The 26,514-nt window shown below is 57.7% G+C and overlaps 1 protein-coding gene, 2 long non-coding RNA genes and 1 other non-coding gene across 6 annotated transcripts; 3 read left to right on the forward strand and 1 right to left on the reverse strand.

Annotated features, from left to right (window-relative positions):
• Positions 1-8,956: 8,956 nt before the first annotated feature.
• On the reverse strand, positions 8,957-13,627 carry LOC138098519 (uncharacterized). 3 transcript variants are annotated; one of them, XR_011146625.1, is made up of 3 exons: positions 12,148-13,627; positions 11,694-11,786; positions 8,957-9,723 (listed from the first exon to the last, which is right to left on the reverse strand). It is a non-coding gene; the product is annotated as an uncharacterized lncRNA (long non-coding RNA). The 3 variants fall into 3 exon arrangements; XR_011146623.1 differs by having other exon boundaries at positions 8,957-9,750; XR_011146624.1 differs by lacking the exon at positions 12,148-13,627 and adding an exon at positions 11,987-12,141 and having other exon boundaries at positions 8,957-9,750.
• A 7-nt stretch (positions 13,628-13,634) lies between these two features.
• Positions 13,635-21,008, forward strand: LOC138098518 (uncharacterized). The gene is made up of 2 exons (XR_011146622.1): positions 13,635-13,897; positions 17,300-21,008. It is a non-coding gene; the product is annotated as an uncharacterized lncRNA (long non-coding RNA).
• On the forward strand, positions 17,619-17,692 carry TRNAR-UCU (transfer RNA arginine (anticodon UCU)). Its single transcript has one exon. It is a non-coding gene; the product is annotated as a tRNA-Arg (tRNA).
• Positions 21,009-22,256: 1,248 nt separating the features above from the next.
• Positions 22,257-26,145, forward strand: GLMP (glycosylated lysosomal membrane protein). Its single transcript, XM_068995396.1, has 6 exons — positions 22,257-22,373; positions 23,273-23,530; positions 23,757-23,939; positions 24,055-24,273; positions 24,342-24,619; positions 25,245-26,145. The coding sequence occupies exons 1-6, from the start codon at positions 22,302-22,304 to the stop codon at positions 25,411-25,413; spliced, it is 1,179 nt and encodes a 392-aa protein (XP_068851497.1). The 5' UTR covers positions 22,257-22,301; the 3' UTR covers positions 25,414-26,145.
• The last annotated feature ends 369 nt before the right edge of the window (positions 26,146-26,514 follow it).

Genomic DNA, 26,514 nt, shown 5'->3' on the forward strand with positions numbered 1-26,514 from the left:
CTGCTGCTGCCGCAGTGATAAATTAGATCACTTTGAGAGCACTTTAGAGCTGGACGGAAAATTCAGTTGCTCTGCTGCCAATTTCATCCTGTAAGTGGAATTAATGCCTCGCTTCAGCTGCACTCTCCAGCCATGAGCAAGGCTCCCCAGCTCCGTCTCCAAGGGGTTTGGCTCTCCGGGAGTTGTGTGCCTGAACCAGCAGAAAGCAAATGGGGGAGAAGCTGCAGGAGCAGGAGCCCATTTTGGCCTTCGAGCCTCAGACAAGTTGGATTTGGGCTGAAAAACCAGGTTTGAGAGCACCTGGGAGGCAGGGCCCGTGCTTGGGTTCTTTCCTTGGAGGTGGCGAAGAGGAACTGTCTGGGAAGGTTTGGAAAGTTGAAGGGGAGACCAAGTACAGAAATCACAGAACATTCTGAGCTGGAGGGATCCTCAGGGATCAGAGTCCAACTCCTGGCCCTGCACAGACACCCCAAAAACCCCACTCTGGGCATCCCTGAGGGCATTGTCCAAACGCTCCTGGAGCTCTGGCAGCCTCATGCCCATTCCCTGAGGAGCCTGGGCAGTGCCCAGCACCCTCTGGGAGAAGAACCTTTCCCCGATCTCCAACCTAAACCTCCCCTGGCACAGCTCCAGCTGCTCCCTGGGGTCCTGTCACTGGTCACAGAGAGCAGAGCTGACCCTCAGGAGGAGCTGCAGCCCCCTCGGTCTTCTCCAGCTGAACAAACCAAGAGCCCTCAGCCACTCCAGACCCTTCCCTTCCCTGCGGCTCCATCAGGAGGGAGGTGAGTGCTTAGTGGGGTTTTTAAAGCTCAAGTTGACACTTAATGGAAAAAACCCACCCCAAACCCTCTCTGTGCCTCCAAACGACACCAGATCTGGACGTGGTTCAAGCTGCTGCCTCACAATGCACCAGAGACCTGGGGCTGGCAGGAGGCCTCAGCTTTGGCATCCTCGGAGCAGAGCAGCAGGACAGCTCCAGGGAGGTGGCACTCGCCAGGCTCGGGACGGGATTTGTGCCTGGAATGCTGGAGGAGGCAGAAGTGGAGGAGGGCAGCTCAGCAGAGCTGGGGTTCCAGGCACGGGGATGGTTTTGGTAGGGGCAAGGAGACCACTGGCTTGGGCTGGAGCACCAGAAATCCATCCTGCGAGTGGGAAAAAGGAAATGCCAGAAGGGACAGGGCGTTCCTGAAGGATGAGACTCGGGAAGCCAGCGTGGATTTATGAGGCTGAGTGTGAGGCCTGTCCCTCTGTCTCGGGGATGTGCTGTTCCCTGCAAGATGCGAGAGCAGAAACTCCCAGATGAACCACGGAATGTTTGGGAAATTGCGTTAGGAAGCAGCTCCAGCAGCTCCTGGTCTGCTTTAATCAATCCTTTTTTTTTTCTTTCTCATTTCCCAGAGCTGGCCTGGCCCCGGTGCAGATGGCCAGTGCTGAGGAGGAGCCCAGAGTGCCAGAGCTGAGGGGGGGAACTGAGGGTGGAGAGTGAGTGGGAGAAGCTCTCTTTTGTTGGCAAAGATTCCTGCCTGGTGCTGGGTGAAGCTCCCAGGAAGATTCCTGCTGCAATTGCAGGCTCAGGGGTTGTTCTCTGGGCAGGCTGGACAGGGACAGGGACAAGGTGGTGCTGTGGCCCCTCTTCCCGGTGCTGAGATGTCCGAGACAGAATCATGGAATTGTTTAGGTGGGAAAAGACCTCTGAGATCACGCTGGCATGAAATGGGGCTGCAGGGAGCTCTGTGACTCTGATTCCTGCTTTATATCTGGATCATGCCGTGGTTTTCCTGGAATTCCTCAGGTTTCGTTCACAGCTTTCCCAGGAGCTCTGTCAGCCTTGTCCCTAAACCTCACGGGGGGGATCTGTGGCATGCAAGGGCTTCCTCCTCTCCGTCCTGGGGCTGGGATTTCTCTGCTCAGCATCCAGGGAAATCTCCCAGGTGAGCCTGACTCCCCACTGGCCGCGTGAGGATGGCAGGGAATTGCTCAGACCTTCTCCCCCCGCTCTGATCCACCCTCCACACCGCAGGCTGAGGGGTCCCAAGTGTCTTTTCCACTTCTCAGTGACCAGGACAAGTCACCTCTGGTGGCTTCAGTGCCCTCCAGTGAAGGGAAATGGGTTTGGGCAGCCCCAAAAGGAGCAGGATCCGGGTCAGTGGTGTTGATGGAGGCTGTTCCAGGCGGGAGCAGGTCCCCTCTGCCCCGGGCCAGGTGTGCAGGGACCTGGGGAGCGACTCCCCGCAGGTGTTAACACCGTGTGGAGCCTTCCCCAGCCCTGTGCTGAAAACTCCTGCCTCATTTACAGCCTCAATGTGCTCGTCAGCTCGTCTGGGTGCGCTCTCAAAGCTCCTCACATCTGATATTTGAAGGATCCTTCGTGTGAGGCACCTGCTCAACTCCAGGCAGTGTAAGAAGCACCAATCCATTTGATAATTAAATGTTTGCTGCCACCTAATTGTCCCTTTCTCCCGGAGCCCAAAGCCTGTCTCCTGGCACTCTCCCCGGAGTGCTGAGCTTCAAAGGGAGCTGCAGAGGAGTTTCTTTTCTCAAAGCACAGGGTAGATTGAAGATGGAGCCATCTCGAAAACTGTCAGGAACCAGATAAGAAACGCCAGAGAACAGCAAACCCAGCGGGCTAATTATAAACAGGCAAATATAGCAGAAAAGCAGATTGCAGCGGGCTGATAAAGTGACAACAGCAGCGACACTGCCAGGGCTGGCGCTCACCTACGAACCCCCGGGCGCTGCTGAGCCTGGGCTCAGCTCTAGACCCCGCTTTGCTCTGCAAATCTGCCCTCTCGGAGCTGGCAGGGCGGCCCAGATCCATATCCAGGGATCAGCTGCGCTCCTCAGCTTGGCTCCAGCCTAAACCAGAGGAGCCCTGGCCTTGGGAATGAGCTGCCTGTGTGCTTTTCCCTGGATTTGCAGGGCATTTCCCTGCTGGGAGCTGCACTCAGGGCTGGCTGTGACCCTGCTGGGAGCTGCTCAGGGCAGAGCTCCCGAGAGGAATTCCAGGGGGGAAATGAGCTCTCAAGAGCTGCCTGGTGGGTTCGTGCCTCCCCGTGCTGAGCAGACGGGCACAATCCCCCAGCTGGCAGCGAGGGGAGCGGGGTTTGCTGGGCTATAAATACAAACACAGGCGCTGGAGATGGCTCTGGAGGCACGAGCCGGGGGGGTGTGCGTGTGCAGGCAGCTCTATTTTCAGCTGCTCCCACCCAGGAAGGCTCTGTAGTGCTTTCAGTTGAACTTTCGGGGTTTTCTATTTTCTCCTTGAGCTTTCCAGGCTGTCTCGAGGGAAACGTGCATGTTAAGAGGGGTGGGATTTGGGAAAGATGTGGAGGGTAAATGACTCCCTGGTGGTGGGGTCAGTGGGGTGTCTGTAGGGCCGAGACTCCACAGAGAGGATGGGGGCAGTCAGCGATCCCAGGATGTGCCGCTCCAGAAGGAGCTGGACCTGTTGCAGTGAGAGGAGGAGGCCACGGAGTGGATCCCAGGGCTGGAGCCGCTCTGCTCTGGGAGAGCTGGGGGTGTTCCCCTGGAGAAGGGAAGGCTCCAGGGAGAGCTCAGAGCACCTTGCAGGGCCTAAAGGGGCTCCAGGAGAGCTGGAGAGGGACTGGGGAGAAGGGATGGGGGGACAGGACACAGGGAATGGCTTTAAGCTGAAAGAGAGGAAATTTAGGTTGGATATTGGGAGGAATTCCTCCCTGTAAGGGTGGGCAGGCCCTGGCACAGGGTGCCCAGAGAAGTTGTGGCTGCCCCTGGATCCCTGGTAGTGCCCAAGGCCAGGCTGGACAGGGCTTGGAGCAACCTGGGATAGTGGGAGGTGTCCCTGCCCATGGCAGGGGTGGGATGGGATGGGCTTTAAGGCCCCCTCCAACCGAAACCAGTCTGGGATTCCATGATTCCATGAATTTCAGCACCCAAACTTGGGGATCAGGGTGTGGTGGAGAGCAAGGGGCACCTCCCTGTGGGATCTATTCCCATTCCTCACCACCAGCCCTCAAGGCAGCAGACCCCCAAACCTGATGATTTCACTGGAGACATCGACTTCGCAGTTGTCTGAATTTGGGTGGGTGGCCCTCCCTGACAGCTCCGGTGATGAGGGGCTCAGCTGAGCTCCTGCACCCCTGCAGGAGGCACCAAGGCTCTGGAATTGGCTCTGCACTGATTGGGAATCAACAGAATCTCCACATCCAACAATTAAATATCCCTGGGCCCACTCAGGAGCGCAGGCTGAGCCTGTGGTGGCTCGGATCATCAAACCCTCTGCAGAGCACGATGTCCCCAGCCTCCAGAATGGTCCTTTCTCTGTGCCTGGAAATCATTTGAGAGGTGGAATCCCGGCATGGCTGAAAGCTGTTCAAAGGATGCAGCGCCGAGGATGATGCAGCCCCTGTGCCGAGGAATATCTGACACTCCCGAATTTTCTGGTGGAGATGGAAGCACGAGGCTGCAAAAACCAGTTCAGGCCAGGGACTGGTGTCTGGGACCCAAACCTTGGGCGTCATCTGCGTCACATCCTTCAAAAAGCCCAATTTTGGCAGGATCCGGTGGGAGCAGATCCAAACATTTTGGTTGCAGCCAGCCCTCGAGAGCAACAGAAAACGATTCTGACTGAAGATTTCCACAGCAAACAGCAAAACATCCCCGAATGGAGACCTCGTGCTCTCCCGACCTGCTTTCCCTCCCTTCCAGAGGAGCGATTTGCTGCCCTCTCCTGCTCGAAGGCAGCCGGGAAAGGGCTGGAAATGGGGTTTTGGGTGTCTGGGCGAGGTGGAAACCCGGCAGGGAAATGTTTGGGGGCAGCCCAGGTGAGCCCAGGGCGTTTTTACCTTTGCCTCGATGAATTCCCCTTGGAGGCATCTCCGGGCTGGGCTGGGCTAGGCTGGCACCCTCAGCCTCCCTGGAGCTACAGCCTGGCACTGCCACCGTGCCAGGGGCACCCCAAGGCACCTCTGGGTGGCCAAACCCACCATCCTTGGCTGCTGTGATGAAGCCGTTGCTGCCCTGCCGCGCGCCGAGCGAGGCTGGAGCGTCTCACTGATGGGAGAGAAGGCCAGATAAGGGCTTTATCTGGGATGTCTCTGTCTGGGAAGAGGAATTGAAGCGTGTTTTTGTCTGGACACCCCACCCCAGGCTGCAGGGGCTGCCTGCCAGGATCCTGTGCCGTTATCATCCCTGCCGTGCTATCGTGTCCCTGGGCTGACAATCTCCTCCAGCCCAAAAAGGAGAAGAAATCAATGGCTTATCAGCTCCAGGCTGCCACATCAAACCTCTCTTCAAGGGGCTTCCCGTTGCTCTGGCAGTTCCAGGGGTAAGGGATGCTGCTCTCATGCATCCCAAGGATATTTGAGTGTGTGGAGTGCTGGGCTGGGAGAGAGATGCTCTCCAAAATGTATTTAGGAAAAATCAGCTGCATTTTCCAAGGCTTTGACAGATGCCGCTGCACCTGGGCCATCAGCTGGGCTCGGAGAAACTCCTGGGAAAGGTGGACAAATGCAGGAAAACCACCCAAATCGCTGCCCTCGGGCACTGGGCGGGGAGCTGGGGGCCTGCAGAGCCACCAGGGATCCAACACAGGATGGTGGGGCCTGGTCACAGGTCCGGAACAAGCTGGGGAGTTGTACAGAGTTATTCACAAACGCAGGTTTGGTCTGCTGTGGGCAGGTTTGGGTGCTGGGGGAGCTGCAGAAGTCACTCCCATCGTGGGCAAATTCCAGCTGGTGCCAGAGCTGAGCCCGTGGCAGCAGCACCTTGGTGACAACATCTTTAAGAAAGGGAAAAAAACAGCTCTGGAAGAGAGGAGTGGGGAAAAGACACAGGAACAACTCTGCAGGTGGCAGCCCCAAATTCATCTGAGATTTGGGGTTGCCACCCACCGAGGTGAAGGAGGAATTGCTGGCAGCAGCCCCAGGGGTTAAAGGAGTTGCCAGGGGTTGTGCTTGTGCCTTTGGGACCCCTCAAGTCTGACTCAGGCAGGAATGACCTCCTGGGAAATGGTCCTTGCTCCGGTGGAAGATCCTTCCAGACCCAGGTATGTCTGACCTCCACATCTTCCCAGCCTCCAAACCGATCCCTTCTGCCCCTAAGAGCCACTCCCTGCACTGCCACAGGCTGTCACAACGTCCTCTGAAGCCACTTGTGTCCTGTTTGCTCCAAACCCTGGCTAATTTGTCCATTATTATGAGGTTTATCCACTCCCTGGTGGCTGGTTTCACTCCAGCTGTTCCCACTCCTGGCTCCCTGGCACTCAGCCAGAGCTGATGGGATCTGTGTGAGGATTTTAGGCTGGGCTCTCCCTGAGACCCCCTCTGCTCTGCTCCCCACCTGACCGGTGCCACCCGTGGACCTTCACGCCTGCAGAATTCCTCCTTTAAACAGATTCCCGGTGCTCTCTGGGGCCACGCGGGTTTGTTTGGAATTTTTATTCGTGTTTGTGAGAGAGAATTCCCACCAGGAAAACCCATGCCCATCATTTCTGATAAAGCTCTGCAGTCCCTGCCTGGCAGCCTGGTTCTGCATCATCCACTGACAGCTCTTCACCTGGTGAGGAATTCATTCCCTCGGAGATGGAGCTGCAATCAACCCCCTCAAGCCTGGAGCCCCTGGGCCAGCTTTGGCCGAGTCCTTTGGTGGTTTTGCAGGAGTTCACCGATTTGGGATCTCTCCCACCCTCCCAGCTCCCTCAGACCTTCTGTGGTTCCAGGGTGGATTAAGCACAGGGGGATTAGAGTGGAAGGGATGTGGCAGAGGAGGCTATTTCTGTCTTGGCTCAGCTCTGCGCTCTGCTGAGTGCCTGATCTCAGCTGCGCTGTGCTGCTGCCCGTGGGTGTGCAGGGAACAGGCCCCACAAGTGTTAATTGGGGTGGGTTATTATCTGTAATAAGAGCAGAGCCTGTGCTGTGTGCTCCAGGCAGGGACTGTGCACGGCAAGAGCCCATTCCAGGGCTGGGGATGGACTCGTGGAGCCCTTGCCCTTCTTCCTCATCTGCTCCCCTCGTGTCCCGTGAAGCCCCACTGGTGTGGGATTTGCACAGTGGGGAGCTCAGGAATCCTGAATTCATGGCGCTCCCAAGCACATCCCATCCCTGCAACATCCTCCCACCAACCCCTGGGCACATCCAAGCCCCCAGGACACCACACCCAGGCCAAAAACCCTCTTCAGCCTCTGCCACAGTGGGAAACATTGGGAATGTTCCGTGGGCCTGAGCCTGGGGAGGTGCCTGTCCTGGAGACGCAGCGCCCCAGCAGCACCAGCACAGCACCAGTTGCAGCCCTGGGAGGGACTGGGGTGTTCCCCGTGCCCTGGGTGCCTCTCCCAGGGCAGCTCAGGCTGTCACAGGCAGGGCACAGATGGGACTCGGTGTCTCACTGTGCTTCGTGCTCTCCCCCGCAGCTGCTCCCTCCATTCCCGAGCCTTTGGAAGCGGCAGAAGGACACGACTCTGCCTCGGTGCCGTCACCGAGGCTTGGCAAAGGCGTTCAGTCAGACAGAGGCGAGGCTGGGGTGTCCCTGAGGATGGAGCAGCCTGGGAACTGCTGCCAGGAAGATTCCCAGGTATTGGTACTGACAGGACCGAGAGGGTTTCCCACACCACCAAGGCAGAGCGTGGAAACAGCCAAGCCCTGGAGCTCCAAGACAACAAACCCCAGCTGTGCAGGCACCAAGAAGGATGAGATATGAGGCAGGGAGAGAATCAGGTCAAGGAAACCAGGAAAAAATAATCGGAGAGGACTTGGAGGGGAACTGGACGTAAAAAGCTATGAAGTCACCTCATTTCAAAGCCTGGATAATTCACAGAGTCTCGGGGACAAAGCTGGAGAGTTTTGGTCTGCAGGATCAGCCCAGCCTCAGGAGTGGGGCCCTGCTGGTTAAACACCAACACCTCACCTGCGGTCCCACCTGGCCTCATCAGGGTGGGCTGTCAGCACTGAAGGGTGTCAGCCCTGAGGGGCACAACTCCACCAGAATAAAGCCCTGAACTTGGGGAAACCTCGCTGGCTGCTGGCCCCGGGTGATTGGAAGCGCAGAGAGCAGCCTGTCAGGAGGTGACAGGGAAGGGAAGGCAGCCAGGGCAGCCTGGAGAGCCGATGTGGAAGCTGAGGACACGGATTTGGATGGTGGCAGAGAGCTGCACCTTTGCCTTGGGCTGATGCTCCCGCCAGAGGCTGCTGAGCACGGAACAGCCCCGCTGGGAGCGGGGCCGGGACTCGTCTGTCCCTGAGGCACCGTCTTGGCCCTGGGGACACTCCCGGAGTGTCCTGCGGGCTGCAGCTCCGCCTGCAAACGGAGATGTCAGAGCCCGGCTGTTTCCAGGCACAGGAGAGGTGAAATGCCGTGTCCTCCTGCCATCCTGCCCCGAGGGAGTCACCAGGACGGCCGGCATCTCCCTCGGAGGGTGACCGCACTTCCAGGTGCCACCTGCCACCGAGGCGGTGCCACACGATCGGGGGGCGATGCCTCTGCCCCATCCGGGAGGACACTCTGCGGACACAGCTCCACAGGGAACGTGCTGCTGCACATTCAGCAGTTCCCGAGCTGGGCAGCAGAGCTGGGGCAGGGAATGAGGGGGTCCCTGAGGATGTTCCATCCTGTTGGAATTCTGAGCTGTGCCCCACGTGTGCTCCTGGCCAGATGCTGAAGCTCCCAGAATCCAGGCACTGCATCCACGCCCCGAGAGCTGTGAGATCGCCGTGTTTGCAGCCAGCCCTTGCTCTCCTGAGCTCCTCTGGGCTTTCCCTGACAGCCTCCCCGGCCCTTTGTTTCTGTTTTTGTCGGAGCTTTCCTATGCGAATGTTTGAGCTTGTTTATCTGTTTCAGCTGAAAAACTCCACAAGCCCCAGCAAAATGCTAATAAGAAGCATTAGCTGCAGTTAATTGAACTGCTTCTGTGATCCTCATAATTATCTCCTGGTACAGCACCTACCCCGAGAACAGCAGGATGGATGCCAGAGATAATCAGATAGAAGATCTGGGAAAAACATTTAATTTTCTTATCCAAATTAAGATTTTTTTCTTGGATTGATTACCTCACTAAATATTTGCTGTTGAGAGCAAACCAGGCTGGTGCTGGTGGGGACTGCAAAGGGAATGATGGGTGCTCAATTATTTACAGCCTTGCTTGGCTGGCTGAGTGTGCGCCAGGAATGCAAAGGGAGCTGTCGCCGGGAATCTCGCCGGAGATTTTTCACCGGGAGTAAAACGCAGGCAACGACGAGGGGGAACATTCTGCCGAGTCAAACGCTGAAAGCTGCCCGGTGACAAATTGAGCTGTCAGCAAGGCTTGATGATCACATCCAGAGCACCCCAGCCTTTCCTCAAACTCCTGGAGTTTGTAGACCAGGAGCAAATATTGGCTCAGTGCAGAGCTCGGGGGTCAGCAGGTGAGAGCGCCTGCAGTGCCTTTAGAAATCTCGTCACTAAATGCAGCAACTTTGTCCCAGCCTGGCTCGTGCTCCCTCGATTGGCTCATCCCTGCGTGGGGCTGGACGTCCCCCACGCTCAGCAGGTGGGAGCTGTCACACCTTGTCCTGATCCTCCGCGGATCTCCGTAACTCAGAGCCAGCTCAGCGCCACCAAAACCAGATTTATCAGCGGTGCAAATCCTCACCCCCACTTCAGGAGCGCGGTCCGGGGGAAACGGAGGCACAACAGGTTTGCAAGGGAAGCAAAATCCGTGGATTCTTCAAAGCAGGAGAAGGGGGATTTGGCAGCAGTGGATATTAATAGGCTCTGAAATATGGGTTGCTGTTTAGGAAGCTGAAATATCAGTGAGAAGCTGTGCAGCCAGGGAGAACTGGCAGGGCTGAGAGTTTCATACACACACACACACACACACACACACACACACACACACACAAACATGTATATACACATACAGATAGATATTTATTAAAAGGGAAAGGAATCCTTGCAGTGGCATTGCAAATCTCACTGGCCGCAGATGCTAAAAGGGTCATTAAACATCTGGGAAAGCTTAGAATCCCAGACTTGTTTGGGTTGAAAGGAACCTTAAAGGTCATCCCATCCCATCCCTGCCATGGGCAGGGACACCTTCCCCCACCCCAGGCTGCTCTAAGCCCTGTCCAGCCTGGCCTTGGGCACTGCCAGGGATCCAGGGGCAGCCACAACTGCTCTGGGCACCCTGTGCCAGGGTCCTACCACCTTCTGAGTAAAGAATTTCTGCCCAATATCCAATCTAAGCCTCCTCTTTGGCAGTTTGAATCCGTTCCCCCTTGTCCTGTCAGTGAATTTAGGAGAGGCAGGGTAACATCACCCAACATTCCCAGCAGAACAGGAACGATGTGAGCCCTAGGCTGGGGCTTGGGGGGCTGTGGAGAGATCCTGCCCCTTCCCATGGGGCTGGCAAAGCCTGTCCAGAGCTGCTGATCAGGACAAACCCTCCAGAGGATCTGGGCTCCTTGCCAGTGTCTGGCTGCACTGGCCCGTGCCAGTCCCAGCTGTGGAGTCCAGCCTGGGTCTGGATGTGCTGCTGAGGCCCCATCAGCAAAGAGCCCCATCCCTGCTCCTCCTGCTGCTGCAGCCCTGGCTCATGTTTATTCATCCTATTAAGGTGTTTCTATTCCTCCAATCCGAGAATTATCCAGGCAAGATGACAAAAAGCACCTGCTAATATTAAGCATATAATTATGACAAGGATATGATTGGAGTGAGGAGGTGCTGGTGAGTCTGAGAAAGGGAACTGGGTTGGACCTTAAGCTGCTTTTAGGCCTCGTTTGAAGTTACTGGAGGGATCTGTGTGTTTATTTGTATTTTCCACTAATGGGGGTTTTTATCCTGCTCAGCTGGAGGGAGGAACAGCGGGAGCCTGGCGGGGCTGGCTGTGCTGGTGGCCTTTCTGCCTGTGTTGATTATTGTGGCTCCGTGTGAGTTTGTGTGTGTTGGCAGCATAGGCTCAGCCTGTCCCCAGAACAGGGACGTGGAGCCTGGGCTCTGCAGGATGCAGCAAATCCAAACCCCCACTCCTGTTCCCCCTGGATGCTCGTGCTGGACTTGGGGAACCCAAGGGATGGCGAGGAGCAAAGGATCAGGTGGCTGCATGTTCTCAGGAAATTCGTGTTTGTTGTGGATGAGCTTTGCTTGCCCTGGCAGGACACTCCCTGGGCCAGTCTGCACCTGGAAATCTTCCATAAACTGCCCCAAAAAGGGGTTCAGAGATGCTCTCTGTGACCCCCCTCACCGCAGGGCTGAGCTCTGCGGGCAGGGAGCGCCTTTCCCTGTGCTGAGCCATTCCTGGGCTCCTTCAGCTGCCTGGTCCTGGTCCCCGGCTGAGGAGCAGAGCCTCCTCCTCTGGCTCCTGAACCTCCCGGGCCATCCCCCGCAAAGCTCCAGAGCCCAAATCCCGCTCAGTTCCTGCCTTTAACACCTCACTTCAGGCAGGTCAGAGGGGACTCTCCAACAACATTTTGGACTAATCCCTTCGTTTTGGCTGCAGGAACAGCCCAGCGAGGCCCTGGGTAAACTGGCCCCACGGGCCTTGTGATAACTCTGTTTTATTTTCTCAAACCTCCCCCTGTTTGGCTGGCCCTGGACCTCTCATTCCCTGCTCTGCCATGGGCTCTGCCTGGAGCTTTGCTTGGGATGAGAACCACAGAGCAACAGTGGCCCCGAGTGGGCGTGGGAGACAGAACAGCCACAGCACGAGGGGAGGAAATTAATGAGGAAATTCATTACTGACTCACCATAAAGCTCCCTGGCACGGGAAGAAATCCAGCCCTGAACAGGAATTTGGGTTGTGGATCTTCAAAGACTCTTCCAGCACGGCTCAGGTGGAGCTGGAAAGGGAAAGGGGAGGTGAAAGAGCAGTTCAGCCTCTTCTGGCACAGTGTCACCTGCAGGGACCTCTCCTGCCACCTGCAGAGCCCCAGGGCAGAGGGGACACCCAGCACCCACCCAGGCTCTCGTGGTCATTTGTCCACCCACGAGTGCCACCAGGCTCTGGTCCTACAAACCATCCACGAGAGGTTTTGGATACCTGTGAGCAACCCCTTCTTGTCGGCGCCCTCCAAAGTCACCCCATTCCCATCCCTGGGCTCCCACCTTCCCTGGAGGAGAGGAGGAAGCGGTTCTGCCACTCCTGCTCAGCACCAGCAGGGCCGTGGCTGCCGAGGGAGAGGGAAGCGCGGAGTTAATCACCTTCATTAACAACGCCGCGCCTGGAGTTAGAAATTTAAAAGTCAATTTGCACGGGAGAGGTGTGGTATGGGCAGGGCTGTGACTGAAACAGCGGTGTCGTGTGAGCTTTGCTTTCCAATCTCCCAGGAATCAGTGAAACTTCCATGCTTCTGACATCCTTTTGGACCCGTATTTGTGGTGTCCTGGATGTGACTGGGCTGGGGGTGCTGCCCAAAAGCAGTTTGGCCTCAGGGGCATCCTTGGCAATGTCTTTTCGGGGGGGAAAGAAAAAAAAAAATCCCAATTCTTCATCTTCTTCCCCACGGGCCGGTGTAAGCAGAGCAGAAACTGCCGCACCTTCCTCAGGAATTTATGGGATATGGGGAAGGAATTCCGCCCTGGGAGGGTGGGGAGGCCCTGGCACAGGTTATTCCATGGATGCCCCATCCCTGGAAGTGTCCAAGGCCAGGCTGGACGGGCCTTGGAGCAGCCTGGGTGGATTCCGAGCACATCCCAAGGGATCCCAGTGAGTCCTAGAAGATCCCAGCAGACTCCAGGGGATCCCAGAGTGTTCCAAGGGATGCCAACAGATCCCTAGAGGATCCCAGAGGGTCCCAGTGAGTTTCAGCAGATCCCAGTGAGGCCCAGCAAATCCTAGCATCTCCCAATGGATCCTACCAGATCCTAGTGGGTTCCAGCAGATCCCAGTGTGCCCCAGAGGATCCCAGCGGGTCCCCAGGGGTCCCAGAGGATCTCAGTGTGTCCCAGAGGATCCCAGTCTCTCCAAATGGATCCCAGCAGATCCTGGTAGGTCCCAGTCAGTTCCAGAAGATCCCAGCATCTCCCAATGGATCTCAGCAGATCCTAGTGAGTTCCAGCAGATCCCAGTGTGCCCCGGGGATCTCAGCGTGTCTCAGCAGATCCCAGAGGATCCCAGCAGATCCCAACAGCTCCTAGCAGATCTCAGCAGATCCCAGTGGATCCCAGTATCTCCTGGTGGATCCCAGTAGGTCCCAACGGATCCCCGCAGGCCCCAGGGGATCCCAGCAGGTCCCACTGGATCCCATCAGGTCCCACCGGATCCCAGAGGATCCCAGGAGGTCCCAGCTGATCCCAGCAGCTCCCACCGGATCCCAGAGGATCCCAGTAGGTCCCAGTGGATCCCGGATGATCCCAGTATGTCCATGGGGATCCCAGAAGGTCCCGGGGGATCCCAGCGGGCCCCAGGGGATCCCAGTAGGTCCCAGCAGATCCCAGCGTGTCCCACCGGCTCCCAGCTGATCCCAGTAGGTCCCGGGGGATCCCAGCAGGTCCCAGTGGATCCCAGAGGGCCCCAGGGGATCCCAGTAGATCCCACCAAATCCCAGCGGCTCCCAGCGGATCCCAGCGGCTCCCAGTAGGTCCCAGCAGATCCCAGCGGATCCCAGCGGCTCCCGGCGGCTCCGGGCGCTCCTCAGGCGGGGAAGGGCCGCGTTCCCCGCCCGGGCCCGGCCCCGCTCCCCCCCGGGCCTTTGTCCGTGCCCGGCCCGGCCCCATCCCCATGGAAACCCGGCCCGGCGGAAAGGGCGGACGGCGGCGACAAAGGAGCGGGGGCGGGACGGGGGCACCGCCGGGCCCGGCTGGGCCTGGAGCCCCTCCGAGCTCCAGAACCCCCGTCCTGCTCCGGGGAACACCGGGAAAGAAACGCCGGGAAAGAAACACCGGGAAAGAAACACCGGGAAGCAGCGAGGGGACGGACGGGAAGGCGCCGGGAGAGCAGCGAGCCCTCGGGGTGAGGCGCGGCCTGCGCGGGACAGGGGGTGCGGGGGGGCAAAAAACCACCCCGAGTGAGGGGATTTTTTTAAGGGAAACAGGCGAGAGCTGAAATATTGAGATTAGAAGGTGGCAGGGGTTGGAAGGGACTTTTTTCCAGCGCTTAAAGGGGCTCCAAGAGCGCTGGAGAGAGACTTTGGGAAAGGGCGTGGAGTGTGGGACAAAGGGGGATGGCTTTAAGCTGAGGGAGGGGAGGTTTAGGTGGGATTTTGGGAAGAAATTCTTCCTTGTGAGGGCGGGGAAGGCCTGGCACAGGTTATTCCATGGCTGCCCCATCCCTGGAAGTGTCCAAGGCCGGGTTGGATGGGGTTGGAGCAGCCTGGGACAATGGAAAGTGTCCCTGCCCATGGTGATCCTGGCTCCCTTCCCACCCAAACCATCCCTCGATTCCTTGAGCAGGGCCAGTGCCCGTTTATAATTTTCCAGTTTGTGGCTGGGATCCAACCAACTCTCCCAAAACATCAGAAAACATCAGCTTCTCTCCACTGCTTTTATCCCTGACGGTTTTTGCTTCAACCTGCGATGCAAAAATATCCCCTCTGGGGATTAATGTCCAGCAAAACGCACACAAATCATTTGTGTGGGGCACTCGAGGTGCTTTTCAAAAGACCACATGCTCAGAAAAGTAGTCAAAAGGTAGAAAATCAGCCACTTGCCCAGCAAGTTTCAGCACAGCCACCGATGCCAGCTCATGGCACTGATGGCAAAAGCTCCCAAAATTCTGTCTGTATCTCACGCGATCGTTATCAAAGGAGCAAAATGCAGGAGTTACTGATAAATGTTTTTTAGATGAGCCCAGTCCCAAAGACTAAGCAAGGCTCAGGCACTGGAGAGCTTAAAAATACCTATGATATGGTCAAACCCAGAACAAGACACCTGGCTGCCTTTTGGGTGCTTCTGAAATGGCTTGCAAAGGAAGGAAAAGGCATTACAAATTTAGGAAAAAAATAAGAATATACCTATTGAAAGGAATTGGGGAAGAACCTTCACCATCAGACATTTATTAGTAGATTTTTGGCCTGAATCACACAGCTTTACCCTCTGCTTGCTGCCTCTGGCTCTTAGGTGGCTCTTAGAGAATTTTTATTGGGGAACTGGGTGCTTGTACCAATAAAGCCTTGTGGTTGTATTTATATTTATTTATAAAACCTTTCTCTGTGGATACCACAAAGCAGTCATAGCTGTGATAGGGATTTCCTGTCGCTGTTTCTTTGGGTGTGCAGAGGATTTCTGGGTCTCCTGGCACTGCTGATGCTGCCCTGGAGCAGCTTCAGGTGAAGTGGGTCTTAAAGCTCCATCACTCATAAAATTGCTCAGAGTTTTGTCTTCCCAAAGGCCTTTCCCAGCTGTTTATGAGGTGGTAAATTCTCTGGGTTCACTCTGGGCCACTGCATCCTTGCTCATGGCTCCTGTTCTTCCTGTCTGCAACAAATGATTTGAGGCTGGGAGGTGACCAGGGATGAGCAGGGGGACAGTCAGCAGCTTTTTCACTCCTGACACATTTCTGTGTGCTGGGGACACGTCCCTTCCCTCTCTGTGTCCAAACAGGGATGTTCTGGCTCAGGACATGCTCCTCCCACAGAACGGGATGCACTGGCCTCCCCCAGCACCAAAACCAGCCTTGTGCTGCTCCCTTCAGTCTCTGCTTCCCAAATTTGCCACACCTGGAAGGAGTAGAGGGACAGTTGGGACCTCAGGGGAGACTGACTGGGTTATTGAAGGTACAGAAACACTTGGCAGGTGCCCCCAGGCCTCCAGAGCTGCGTGTTGGGATGAGGATGAGGCTCTGGTGCTCTCCTGGCAGTGCTGCTGCTCCTCTGGCACATCCTTACAGCCCCAACTTTCCCTGGCAGAAATGTGGCATTTTCATCAGGCCATGCTCAGACTCCCAGTCCTTTCCCGGGTTTGGTGCAATTAGGGCTGAGGGGAGCTCCAGGCAGGAGGAATGAGGGTTCCTTCAAACCTCTGATTCCGGGGATGTGGCTGCCCATAAAGCCACAGCCATTCTTCTGAGAGTTTTGTGCTATTTAATTAGTCATCTCCAGATTTTCTGCTTGCTGGTGACTTCAAAGCTGGCACTTTTGAGGTGCAGCCTCCCAAAATCATGTTGAAAGCTGGTGTCTTCATCCCCCAGAATGAAGGAACACACAGTCACAGGCTGTGGGAGATTTTTCTTCTTCCTTTAGTGCTTTATTCCTTTGTCTAAGATTTTTTTCTATGACATTTTTAGGCACAGCCTTTGCTCACCCTGCAGATGGGTGTTTTCTGGACTTTGAGTTTTCTCCAGGTCCCAGTTTTCTCCAGTGTGATCACAGCTGGTTCACAGAGGGATTTCTTTCAAGGATTATCAATTTAGTGGGTTATCTTTTGCAGCAGGAAGGGGTTTTCTGATAGAATTTCAACCCCTGTCTTCTTTCCCACCATTCCAAGGTGGATTTTACTTGTCAAGACAACCGTGAAGCTTTCCATGAGTACAAGGAAAACCAAATCCTTTGGGTTTGCATTAGGTGTGCTGAGGTTGTCAGTGCTGTGCCTCTTCAGCACCACACAACTTCACAGCCCAGCCTGGGCAAAAGTCAGGTCCTTGCCAGCCCAGGAGGGAGGCAGGGATTTGGCTCAGGATTGATTCTCTGGGATTTTAGCCATGAGCACAGAGGTGCCCCAGCCTGAGGCAGGAAGGACAGGCACTGAGGAAAGCAGGGATGCAGCAGGAGCTTGTCCTGTGCAGGTGGAACCCACGTGCTGTGATCTTCACCCTCTAAACATGGGTGTTTGGGGGGGTTTCTCCTCAGTTCTGAGCTTCTGGCCGTGGTTCCACTGCGGGGTGAATCTCCTCTTGTTTTATTCCTGCTCTGGGCTCTTCTCCGCCAGCAAGAGCTGCCTGAGGTTGGATCTTCAGGTCGCATTGACCCCGAGGCAAAAGCTCCTCGTGTCAGGGAATTCCTTGTCTTGGATTGCACTTAACATCTCCCCTTTCACGGGAATCGAGGCCGTGCTTGGGAGCAAAGAGCAGCCTGAAATTTGTGCCGTTCAGGGATTCCAAATGCGCTCGTTCCCAGCCAGGGCTCTGTGACAGAGTTTGATCAATTGTTAATAGGTCAGTGGCTGTAAATGGACCTTTCCTGTTGTTTTGACATTGTCTTCATTTTTTTTCCCCAACAGAAGAGGCACAGTGTTTCTTCATTAAAGCCTTGATTGACAGCTTGCTGAAAGGGAACCCACGGTAGCTGCTTTTCCTTTCATTTCTCTGCTCAAACCTCAGGTTTTCGGCGTTTTTTCACCCCGACAAGCAGAGCTCCCCTCACCATTGTCAGTGCTCTGAGCTAAATCCTCTTTCATCTTTATCCCTTGGCTTCTGCAGCGAGGAGGATGCTGTGCTGATGATGCTGAGGGAGATGCAGCAATGAACTCTGCTCCAGGATTTAGCTCTGCCCTCAGCCGAGCGCCGGGGATGCTGCAGAAAGGTTGCCAGAGAGGCGGATACCAGCCTGCATCCAGGTTTTTGCTGCGTCCCTGCTGCTGAGCGAGATATGGATCATCCCCAGGATTATTCCTGCCGTGTCCCTGCGGAAGGAGGGGACGCTGGAGGTGCTGCCGTGCCGGGGAGGTGCCGGTGGGTGCCGGACCCTGCGGCGCTGTGGATTTTTCAGTTCTGGAGCCGACGCTCCCCTCACGGTGAGGTCTCTGTGGCGCAATGGACGAGCGCGCTGGACTTCTAATCCAGAGGTTCCGGGTTCGAGTCCCGGCAGAGATGATCTCCAGGCAGGTGTCTGTTTTATTTTAGTGCCATTTCCCTCCCAGGTCCTGATCCGTTACATTTATAACGCCCCCGAGGGTTTGCATGGGGAGGGAACGACTTTTCCCGGCACGGCTGATGGATGCAACATCCCTGTGCTCCCTTCTCCATCATTTCTCCTCCATCATCTCCCCCTTCCCTCGTTCCCTTTGGTATCTCCTCCAAGCAGGTGTTTTAACCCCACGTGTCCCCCCAGTGCTGTGCCAGATTTGATACCTTCTTCTTAATGGGAGTGCTGGTCTCTCCAGTAGGGCCCGGCTGGAGGGCAGTGGGTCAGAAGCTTCTGGTGGTGTTTCCTGGGATAAATGGGGTCATTTTTTTCACAGGTGGGGCCAGAGAAGTGTAGGTCTCTGACCTGAATGTCCACCGTGGTAAATTTGGGTAACCCAATGCTCCCCACCCGGACCTCTGTACTCTGAAATGGTTTTAAACTGCCAGAGGGCAGGGTTAGATGGGATATTGGGAAGAAATTGTTCCTTGTGAGGGTGGGGAGGCCCTGGCACAGATTATTCCATGGATGTCCCATCCCTGGAAGTGACCAAGGCCGGGTTGGATGGGGCTTGGAGCACCCTGGGATAGTGGAAGGTGTCCCTGCTGTGGCAGGGGTGGGACAGAACAAACTTTAAGATCCCTCCCAACCCAAACCATTCCCTGACTCCATGCTCTCTGCACAGTTGCCAGCCCCAGGATACTCTCCCATTGACTGGATTTCTGGTCTCCAGTGGAAAACCAGTCCATCTCCATCACTGGGCTTGGCTTGTTTCTTGTTCTCCTTGTGGTGTCCATGCAAATGCTGGAAATGCTCAGCCTGTGTGGAGAGCCAGGCCCTGGTGGTGCTGGAAGTTCTGCCTGCATGTTCATCATGGCAGAGGTGTCATGTCCATCACATCCAGGGGGGAAAGACCAGAAAATTATTCAGAGAAAGAGAAAATACGTGGGCAGTGAGCATGGGACACACCCAAAGGAAAACTGGGTAGGAAGGAGGGGAGAAAGGGCAGATTCTGCAGAGATCACTTGTGCCTTCAGCAGATGGGGAATGAAATATCTTCATTTGCGTTTTGGGACAGAGGCAGCGAGAAAACTGAGATTCCAGTTTAGCTGTGGTTCCACTGGGAAGGGCTGGAGCTCCTCTTCCCTAGACAGGAGTGTGGAAGAGCTCAGGAGCAGATCCTTGGTGTTACCAGGTGTGTTCTCCTCCTGCTGCTGTGTCTGGGAACCCCAGAGTGCCACAACCCTCAGGTTCAGGTAGCCCTGGGGTTCAGGTACACCCCAGGCCAGGGCAGGTGACTCCTGGGACCCCCTGAATTCAGGCACCAGAGTTGTCCCCGCCTGTGTGGGATGAGCTCTGTTCATCACCTCACCTGTGTGAGGAGGACACAGAGCTCCTCGTGTCTCTCAGCTGCATTTTTGATCTCCCTCAGTTTCTTTTTCAGAAGGTCCTACAGCTCCTTTTCGGCTTTTCCAGAATTTCCATTGGCTCCATAATCTTCCCAAACCTTCAGCTCCCCTCTTATCTCACCAGGTCACCCTCAGGTGCGCTGCCCGTGAGGTGAGGAGGTGTGAAGATTCCTGTTCCCCTGCAAAAAGAGAAATTCTCATTTAGAAAGGAAAAAGATCAGCCAAATGTGCTCAGGAAGGTGAGGAAAATGAGGAATTAGTGCCATTCCCTGCAGGACACAAACACTGGCACTCACTCGAGTTACACCTGGCCTGTCACTGCTGCAGGGTGTTGTTCCCAGTGAGGGAACTCTTCCTGGGATTTTGGCAATGACCACGTGTGCAAACACAGTTCAGAAGCAGTTCCCTGCTAATTATCCCCCATTCCCCATCAGAATCAGGAAGGCTTTGCTTTCTGCCCCTGGAACATTCCGAATTCCCTACAAAAAGGATGTTTGGGATGCCCTATGCTGAAGAGGGGGCTTGCACAGAATCTTGTGTTTATCCCTCCAGACCTCGGGCAGCATCAGGCTCCCAGGAATGAATCCCCACCTGGAGGGACAGGGAATTGGTCTAAGAGATCCCCAAACCCTTCCCTGTGGGGCCAACACAAGCGGTGGAACGATCCCATGGCAACCCTAGAACTGAGAGAAATGGGGGAATTCTCCCCTGGGAACCCTAGAACCAACAAATACAAGGGAATTCTCCCCTGGAAATCCTAGAACTGGCAAAAAGGGTGGAATTTCTCCCATGGCAACCCTAGAACCTAATAAAACCAGTGGGATGATCCCATAGCAATCCTAGAACCAACAAAAACAATGGAATTCTCCCCTGGTAGCCCTAGAACTGACAAAACCAGTGGAATGTTCCCCTGGAAATCCTAGAACCGACAAAAAGGGTGGAATGCTCCCCTGGCAACCCTAGAACCAACAAAAATGGTGGAATGATCCCATGGTGACCCTAGAACTGAAAAAGTGGTGGAATTCTCCTCTGGTATCTCTAGAACCGACAAAAATAGTGGAATGATCCCCTGGCAACTCTAGAACTGGCAAAAAGGGTGGGATTCTTCCCTGGCAACCCTAGAAGCAAACAAAACCAGTGGGATGATCCCATGGCAACCTTAGAACCAACAAAAACAATTGGAATTCTCCCCTGGTAGCCCTAAAACCAACAAAACCTGTGGAATGTTCCCCTGGAAATCCTAGAACCAAATAAAATGGAATGATCCCATGGTGACCCTAGAACTGAAAAAGTGGTGGAATTCTCCTCTGGTATCTCCAGAACCGACAAAACCAGTGGAATGTTCCTCTGGAAATCCTAGAACCGACAAAAAGGGTGGAACATTCCCCTGGCAACCCCAGAACTGCCAAAGACAATGGAATGTTCCCCTGGCAACCCTAAGTCCAACAAAAAACAACGGAATGCTTGTTTGACCAGCCTAGAACCAACAAAAACTCTGGAATGTTCCCCTGCCATCCCCAAAACCAACAAAAATTGTGGAATGCTCCTCTGGAATCTCCTTTCCCGTGGGCTCTGGAGTGTTCCTCCTGCCCAGCAGGTTGGACACCTCTGCTTCCCCCTGGTTCAGCACCCACCCCAAACAGGGCCAGGGCAGTGACAGGGCTGTGACATGAGGGGACAGTTTGGGGCTCTGTGCCCCTGATCCTTGAGGAATTTTTAACCCTGCTCCTCCTCCCTGCTCTCCCCCCTCACGGCTTCCCAGAGCCACCCCAGATCCAGCACGGATGCGGTGCCTGGCAGGAGGGGTTGGGCTCTCCCAGGAGCTCCCAGGGTTTGGGGGGGTCAGGTTTATCTCTAAATAAATTCATAATTTCTGGCTGTTTGGTCATTTAATGCCTGTGCCGGGGGTGGGGGGTGGAAAACCCCCCAGCCTGGGCACTGCCAAGGGGCTCTGAGGGGTCTGTGCCAACCCCAGGAGCTTTGGGGAGGCCAGGGACAGGTGCTGCACCTACCCTGGGCAGCAAAAACATGGGTAGGGTGGGGGTCTTTGGTGTCCTGGGGGGTGGAGGTGGGGTCTCTCTTGGATTTGGGGGTCTCCAAAGTATGGGGCAGTGGAGGTGAGGAGGTCTGGGGAGCTTGGGGTGGTCATGGGGCGGCGTCTCTGGAGGAATGGAGGAGGGAGTTTCCCCTGTATGGGATGATGAAGGAGGGGGGGTCTCCGCTGCCCTCCCTGGGGGATGGACATGGGGGTCTCTGTTGTTGTGGAGGTCTCTGCTGGACTTGGGGGTCTTCAGAGCACGGGGTGGTGACACTGAGGGGTCTCTGGAGTGTGGGATGCTCCAGAGGCCCCAGGGTGAAGCTTCAGAGACCCCCAAAGGCTCAGAAACTCCACGAGGTGAAGTGGCAGGGGGTCTCTGCTGCCCTGGGGATGGAGGTGGGGGGTCTCTGCTTCCCAAAGGAGAACAGGGGTCTCCCTTGTCCTGCTGGATTGAGGTGGGGGTCTCTGCTGAATGGGACGATGAAGGAGGGGGGTCTGCAGTGTCCTGAGGAGCGGAGGCAGGAATCTGCACAGAATGCCATGCGGAGTCTGGTGGGTCTCAGCCGCGCTGGCAGCGGAGTGGGGGGTCTCTGCTCTGAGGGGTGATAAACAGGGGGGGGTCTCCGCTCTGTGGGGTGATGGACAGGGGGTCTCTGCTCTGAGAGGTGATGGACACGGCGGGCGGGAAGCAAAACTGCAAACTCCGAGCAGGTCCTGTCTCCCTCCAAACCCGCGATCACTCCCAAGGGCTCCTTTAACGCGCGGGGCGGTCCCCGGGCGGTTCCGGGGCGGTTCCGGGGCGGTTCTCGGGCGGTGCCGGGGCGGTCCCGGGGCGGTCCCCGGGCGGTTCTCGGGCGGTTCCGGGGCGGTCCTCGGGCGGTCCCGGGGCGGTTCTCGGGCTGTTCCGGGGCGGTCCCCGGGCGGTCCCAGGGCGGTTCCGGGGCGGTTCCGGGGCGGTCCCCGGGCGGTTTTCGGGCGGTTCCGGGGCGGTTCTCCGGCTGTTCCGGGGCGGTCCCCGGGCGGTCCCGGGGCGGTTCCGGGGCGGTTCTCCGGCTGTTCCGGGGCGGTTCCGGGGCGGTCCCGGGGCGGTTCCGGGGCGGTCCCGGGGCCGTGGTCGGGGCCGGTCGCGCCATGGCCGCCGGTGCGGGGCTGGCGCTGCTGGCGGCGCTGCTGGCGGCCGCCGGGGCCGAGCGGGGCCGGAAGGTGAGCGGGGGTCGGGGGGTACCGGGGCCGGGGGACCGGGGCCGGGGTGCGGAGCCCCCGCCGCGCTCCCCGGGCTCTCTCTGCGCTCCCTCCGCGCTGCGATGGTGCCTGAGCTCCCCCCGTCCCCTCCCGCTCCCCCTGGGAATCTGAGAATCCCGGGAGAGCCGGGTTGGAACTGGGGTCACCCAATCCAAGCCCCTGCCCAGGCAGAGTCACCCAGAGCGGGTGACACAGGGACATCCAGGTGGGTTTGGGATGTCCCCAGAGCGGGACACTCCGTGCTCGCCTGGGGCAGCTGTTCCAGGGCTCTGCCACCCTCAGCGTAAAGAAGTTCTTGCTCGTGTTGAGGGGAAACTTTTGGTTCAGTTTGTGGCCTCGGAGGATCCTGTCTGGAGCAGGGGCTGGGCTGGATCCCCCGAGATCCGCCCGGTCGCGCTGGGGCCCATCCTTGGGTGGTTTGGGGAGGGGAAGGGGCTCCCCGGGGCCGCAGCCTCACACCGGGCACATCCCACGTGCGGCTGGAGCTGAGCCCGCCCCTCCCTCCGTCCTGACACACAGGGACCGGGCTGACCCCTGCCCTGCCAACCATGCAGTGACATGGCCCAGGGCCACCCACCTCTGTCCCTCGTGTCCCCTTTGTCCTAATCCAGTGGGAACAGCATGGCCGTGGGCAGGGAAGGGGCTGTGGGATGGGAAGGGGCTGTGGGATAGGAAGGGAAGCAGCTCAAAGCTGCTCCCAGACGTCCGGCTGTGAAATGCTGACCGAGCGCGTTGAGCAACACCAGCGCTGCAGAGTCACGGGAGCCGAGGCAGCTCCGATGTCCCATCCTCCCAGGACGCCAGGATTGTCCTGCCGGGCTCAGAGCGCTCCCCAGCCCTTTCCCTGTGCCTGCCTGCAGGTGTCCATGCAGTACAACCCCGGCTGGAACGGCTCCTCCGTGAACCTGCTGCATGTGCGGGCGGCGGGGCCCGGGGACAGCCTGCACTACGTGTGGAGCAGCATCGGGGCCCCCGCCGTGCTGCTGGTGGCCACCCAGAGCCCCAGCAGCGCCCTGAGGGTCAACTGGACCCAGCTGCTCTCGCCCAGTCCTGCCGGAGCCATCTGGATCGACCCTCCCGACAGCGTGGTCTATTCCACGGCCGTGGTCTTCACCAAGGTACTGTGGGGAAGGGGCTGCTCCAGGGCAGCTGGGGCTGCGCAGGGTCCCTGGGCAGCTTCCCATCTCCGGGGAAGTCCCCACCATTCCCATCCATTCCCATCCAGGGAGGTGTCTGTCTCCAGCCTGAGCTGCTTGGCTGAGGCAGGGTTGTTCCCTGTTCCCTGGATCACAAAGTTCCCGTCCTGCCGGTGCTCCCAGCCACTCTCCCCTTCCCTCCCTGCAGCTGTTCGAGTTCAGCGAGGCCAAACCTTTGGGAGAGCTCTTCTACCCCACCTATGACCTGTCCGAGTTCTCCTGGGACAGCCTCAACCATACCCTGAACCACACGGCGCTGACGGCCGAGCTCAGCGGGGTCCCAGCCACCGACCCCGGCGGCGGCTTCGCCAACGGCAGCCTGGCATTCCGGGTACATCCAGGGGCGCAGAGAATGTGGGGAATATCCTGTCCAAAGCCCCTTCTGGAGCAGGAATGCTGCTCCCCACCTCTGCCTGTGCTGTCCCCCTGACCCGTGTGCCCCACAGGTGACAGCCTACGAGGCCAGTGGCCGCGCCGGGCGCCTGCCCAGCCTCCTGCACACGGCAGACAGCTCCCAGCTGGAATTCATCCTGGCCGGGGTGGCCCCGCGGGGAAACGGCTCCCACTTTGTGCTGGAGGTGGCCACGGTGGAGGAGGCAGGGGCGGCGCGGAGGCTGCGCTCGGAGCGATCCATCGACGACGAGTACACCCCCACCATCTTTGAGGTGAGCGAGGGGTGACCCCGGGCTGGGGGTGACCCTGCTGTCACTCACCTCACCCTGTCTCTCCCCAGGTGCTGTCCCTGGTAGCCGAGTCCCAGAACGGCAGCTCCACGCTCGGGTTCCTGCAGTGGAAGGCGACGGCCTACGGCTCACGGAGCCCCCGGCGCGAGGACGGCATCCGCTGCCGGGCTCAGGGGCTGCAGGCGGCCAACTGGACCCTGCCCGTGTCCAGCATCGTCCAGGCCTACTTTGGGGAGAGTCTGGGCAGCACCTGCACCATCAGCGCCCTCAACGTGTCCTTTGGGGGAGAGGAGGGACGGGTGTACCAGGAGAAGCGATACCTCAGCTGGTGAGCGGGGTCCCAGGGGTGCGAGGGATGCTCCTGGTCACTAACGATGCGCAGAGGGGTCTGAGGGGATGCTCCTGGTCATTAACAACATGCAGTGGGGTGTGAAGGGTCTGAAAGGATGCTCCTGGGCACTAATGATGTGGAGAGAGGTCTGTGGGGATGCTCCTGGTCATTATTAATGTGCAGTTTGGGGGACTGGTAGGTTGTAGGGTTTCTCTGTTTAGTAACAGTCTCCCTGTCAAAGTCTCGAGTTTTCCCATAATCCTGTAGCAGAGTTTCTTGAGGAGCCTGATCCTGCCCCATGTGGGATCTTGAGCTGACCCTCTGGGGTGGGAAAGCCCCAGGGATATGTGGGATCTTGGGCTGAATCTCTGAGGTGGGAAAGCCCCAAAAGCCCCAGGGATATGTGGGATCTTGGGCTGAATCTCTGAGGTGGGAAAGCCCCAAAAGTCCCAGGGATATGTGGGATCTTGGGCTGAATCTCTGAGGTGGGAAAGCCCCAAAAGCCCCAGGGATATGTGTGATCCTGGCCTGACCCTGTGAGGCTGCAGAGCCCCAGGGCTCCCAGCCGTGGGTCAGAGCCCATCCCCGTCCCTGCCCTGACTTGCCCCGTGCCCTCCCGCAGGTCGGTGCTGCTGGGCTTCGGGCAGCCCCCCAGGGACACCTTCTCGGCCCTGGTCATCTCCATCACGGCCGTGGCACTGGGCACACCCCTGGCCATGCTGCTGCTGGGCAGCTGCCTGGTGCTGCTGGCGCGGAGGAGACGCTACTCGGAGTACGAGCCCATCAACTGAGGGGGCCGAGTCCCACGGAGACCCCCGGGACCCTCCCCATTCCCGGGAATGGCCGTGGCTGTTCCGGGCCTCCGGCGCTGCCGCCTCCTCTGCCTCCCCTCTGAGCCCCGAGGGGACCAGGGTGACACTTGCAGCTGCCCACGCCACGTCTCCTGTGTCCTGCTCCTTCCCACTGCCACGTCCTGCGCTGGATTGCACGTCTTCCCTGGGTTTTCCTGATCCATACAGCCAAGGGAAGCGATGGGGGGGGTTAGGTCAGGGAAATCCCACTCCTCCCAAGGGATACAACCACTGCTGTCCCAGCTGCAGGCCAGGGACTGGCTCCAGTGCCACTTCCAGGGATGCTTGGGTGGCTCCAGCCTGGGCTGGGGAGCAGCACCACTCCTGCTTCCCAGCACATCCCAGCTCCTCCAGCCAGGGCTCACGGACTCCTCCATGCTTCCACCTTCCTGCTGCGCTGGCCTGGGACGTGAGGGACACCCAGGGCCACATCACAGCAGCTGCTCAAGCTCAGGTGTGTCCAGTCGGGCCATGGGGGGCTGGTCCAGCCAGGATGCTGCTCCTGGATACCCGATGGGGCTGGATCCCAGGTGCTGCCCAGGTGTCAGGAGCCCTGGGACGAGTGTGGCCTGTGGCTGCTCGGGGTTCTCAGAGGTACCTGGGGCCGTGCTGGGTTCTGAGTTCTCCATCACCAACTTGTCTTGAACCAAATAAAGTGGATTTCTAAACACAGTTTCCTGGGGGAATGCTGTACTGGGGCTCCTGGCAGGAATGGGAGGGTCAGCAGGAGCTGAGGGATTCCCTGGCCCTGGACTGAGGTGTGGTGGTCGGGTCAGGGGGGGTTTCCCTTGAGCTGTGGGGTCACAGAGCGTCCAGGGCTGGGGCTGTGACCCCGCTGAGAGGTCACTTGGAAGAGTCACAGAATGATGGAATCTCCTGAGCTGGAGGGATCACCCAGTCCCACCCCTGGCCCTGCACAGACACCCCAACAACCCCACCCCGGGCACCCCTGGCAGCGCTGTCCAAATGCTCCTGGAGCTCTGGCAGCCCCGGGGCTGTGCCCATTCCCTGGGGAGCCTGGGCAGTGCCCAGCACCCTCTG

This window comes from Aphelocoma coerulescens, chromosome 25 (genome assembly GCF_041296385.1).
Source record: "Aphelocoma coerulescens isolate FSJ_1873_10779 chromosome 25, UR_Acoe_1.0, whole genome shotgun sequence".
Lineage (NCBI taxonomy): Eukaryota > Metazoa > Chordata > Aves > Passeriformes > Corvidae > Aphelocoma > Aphelocoma coerulescens.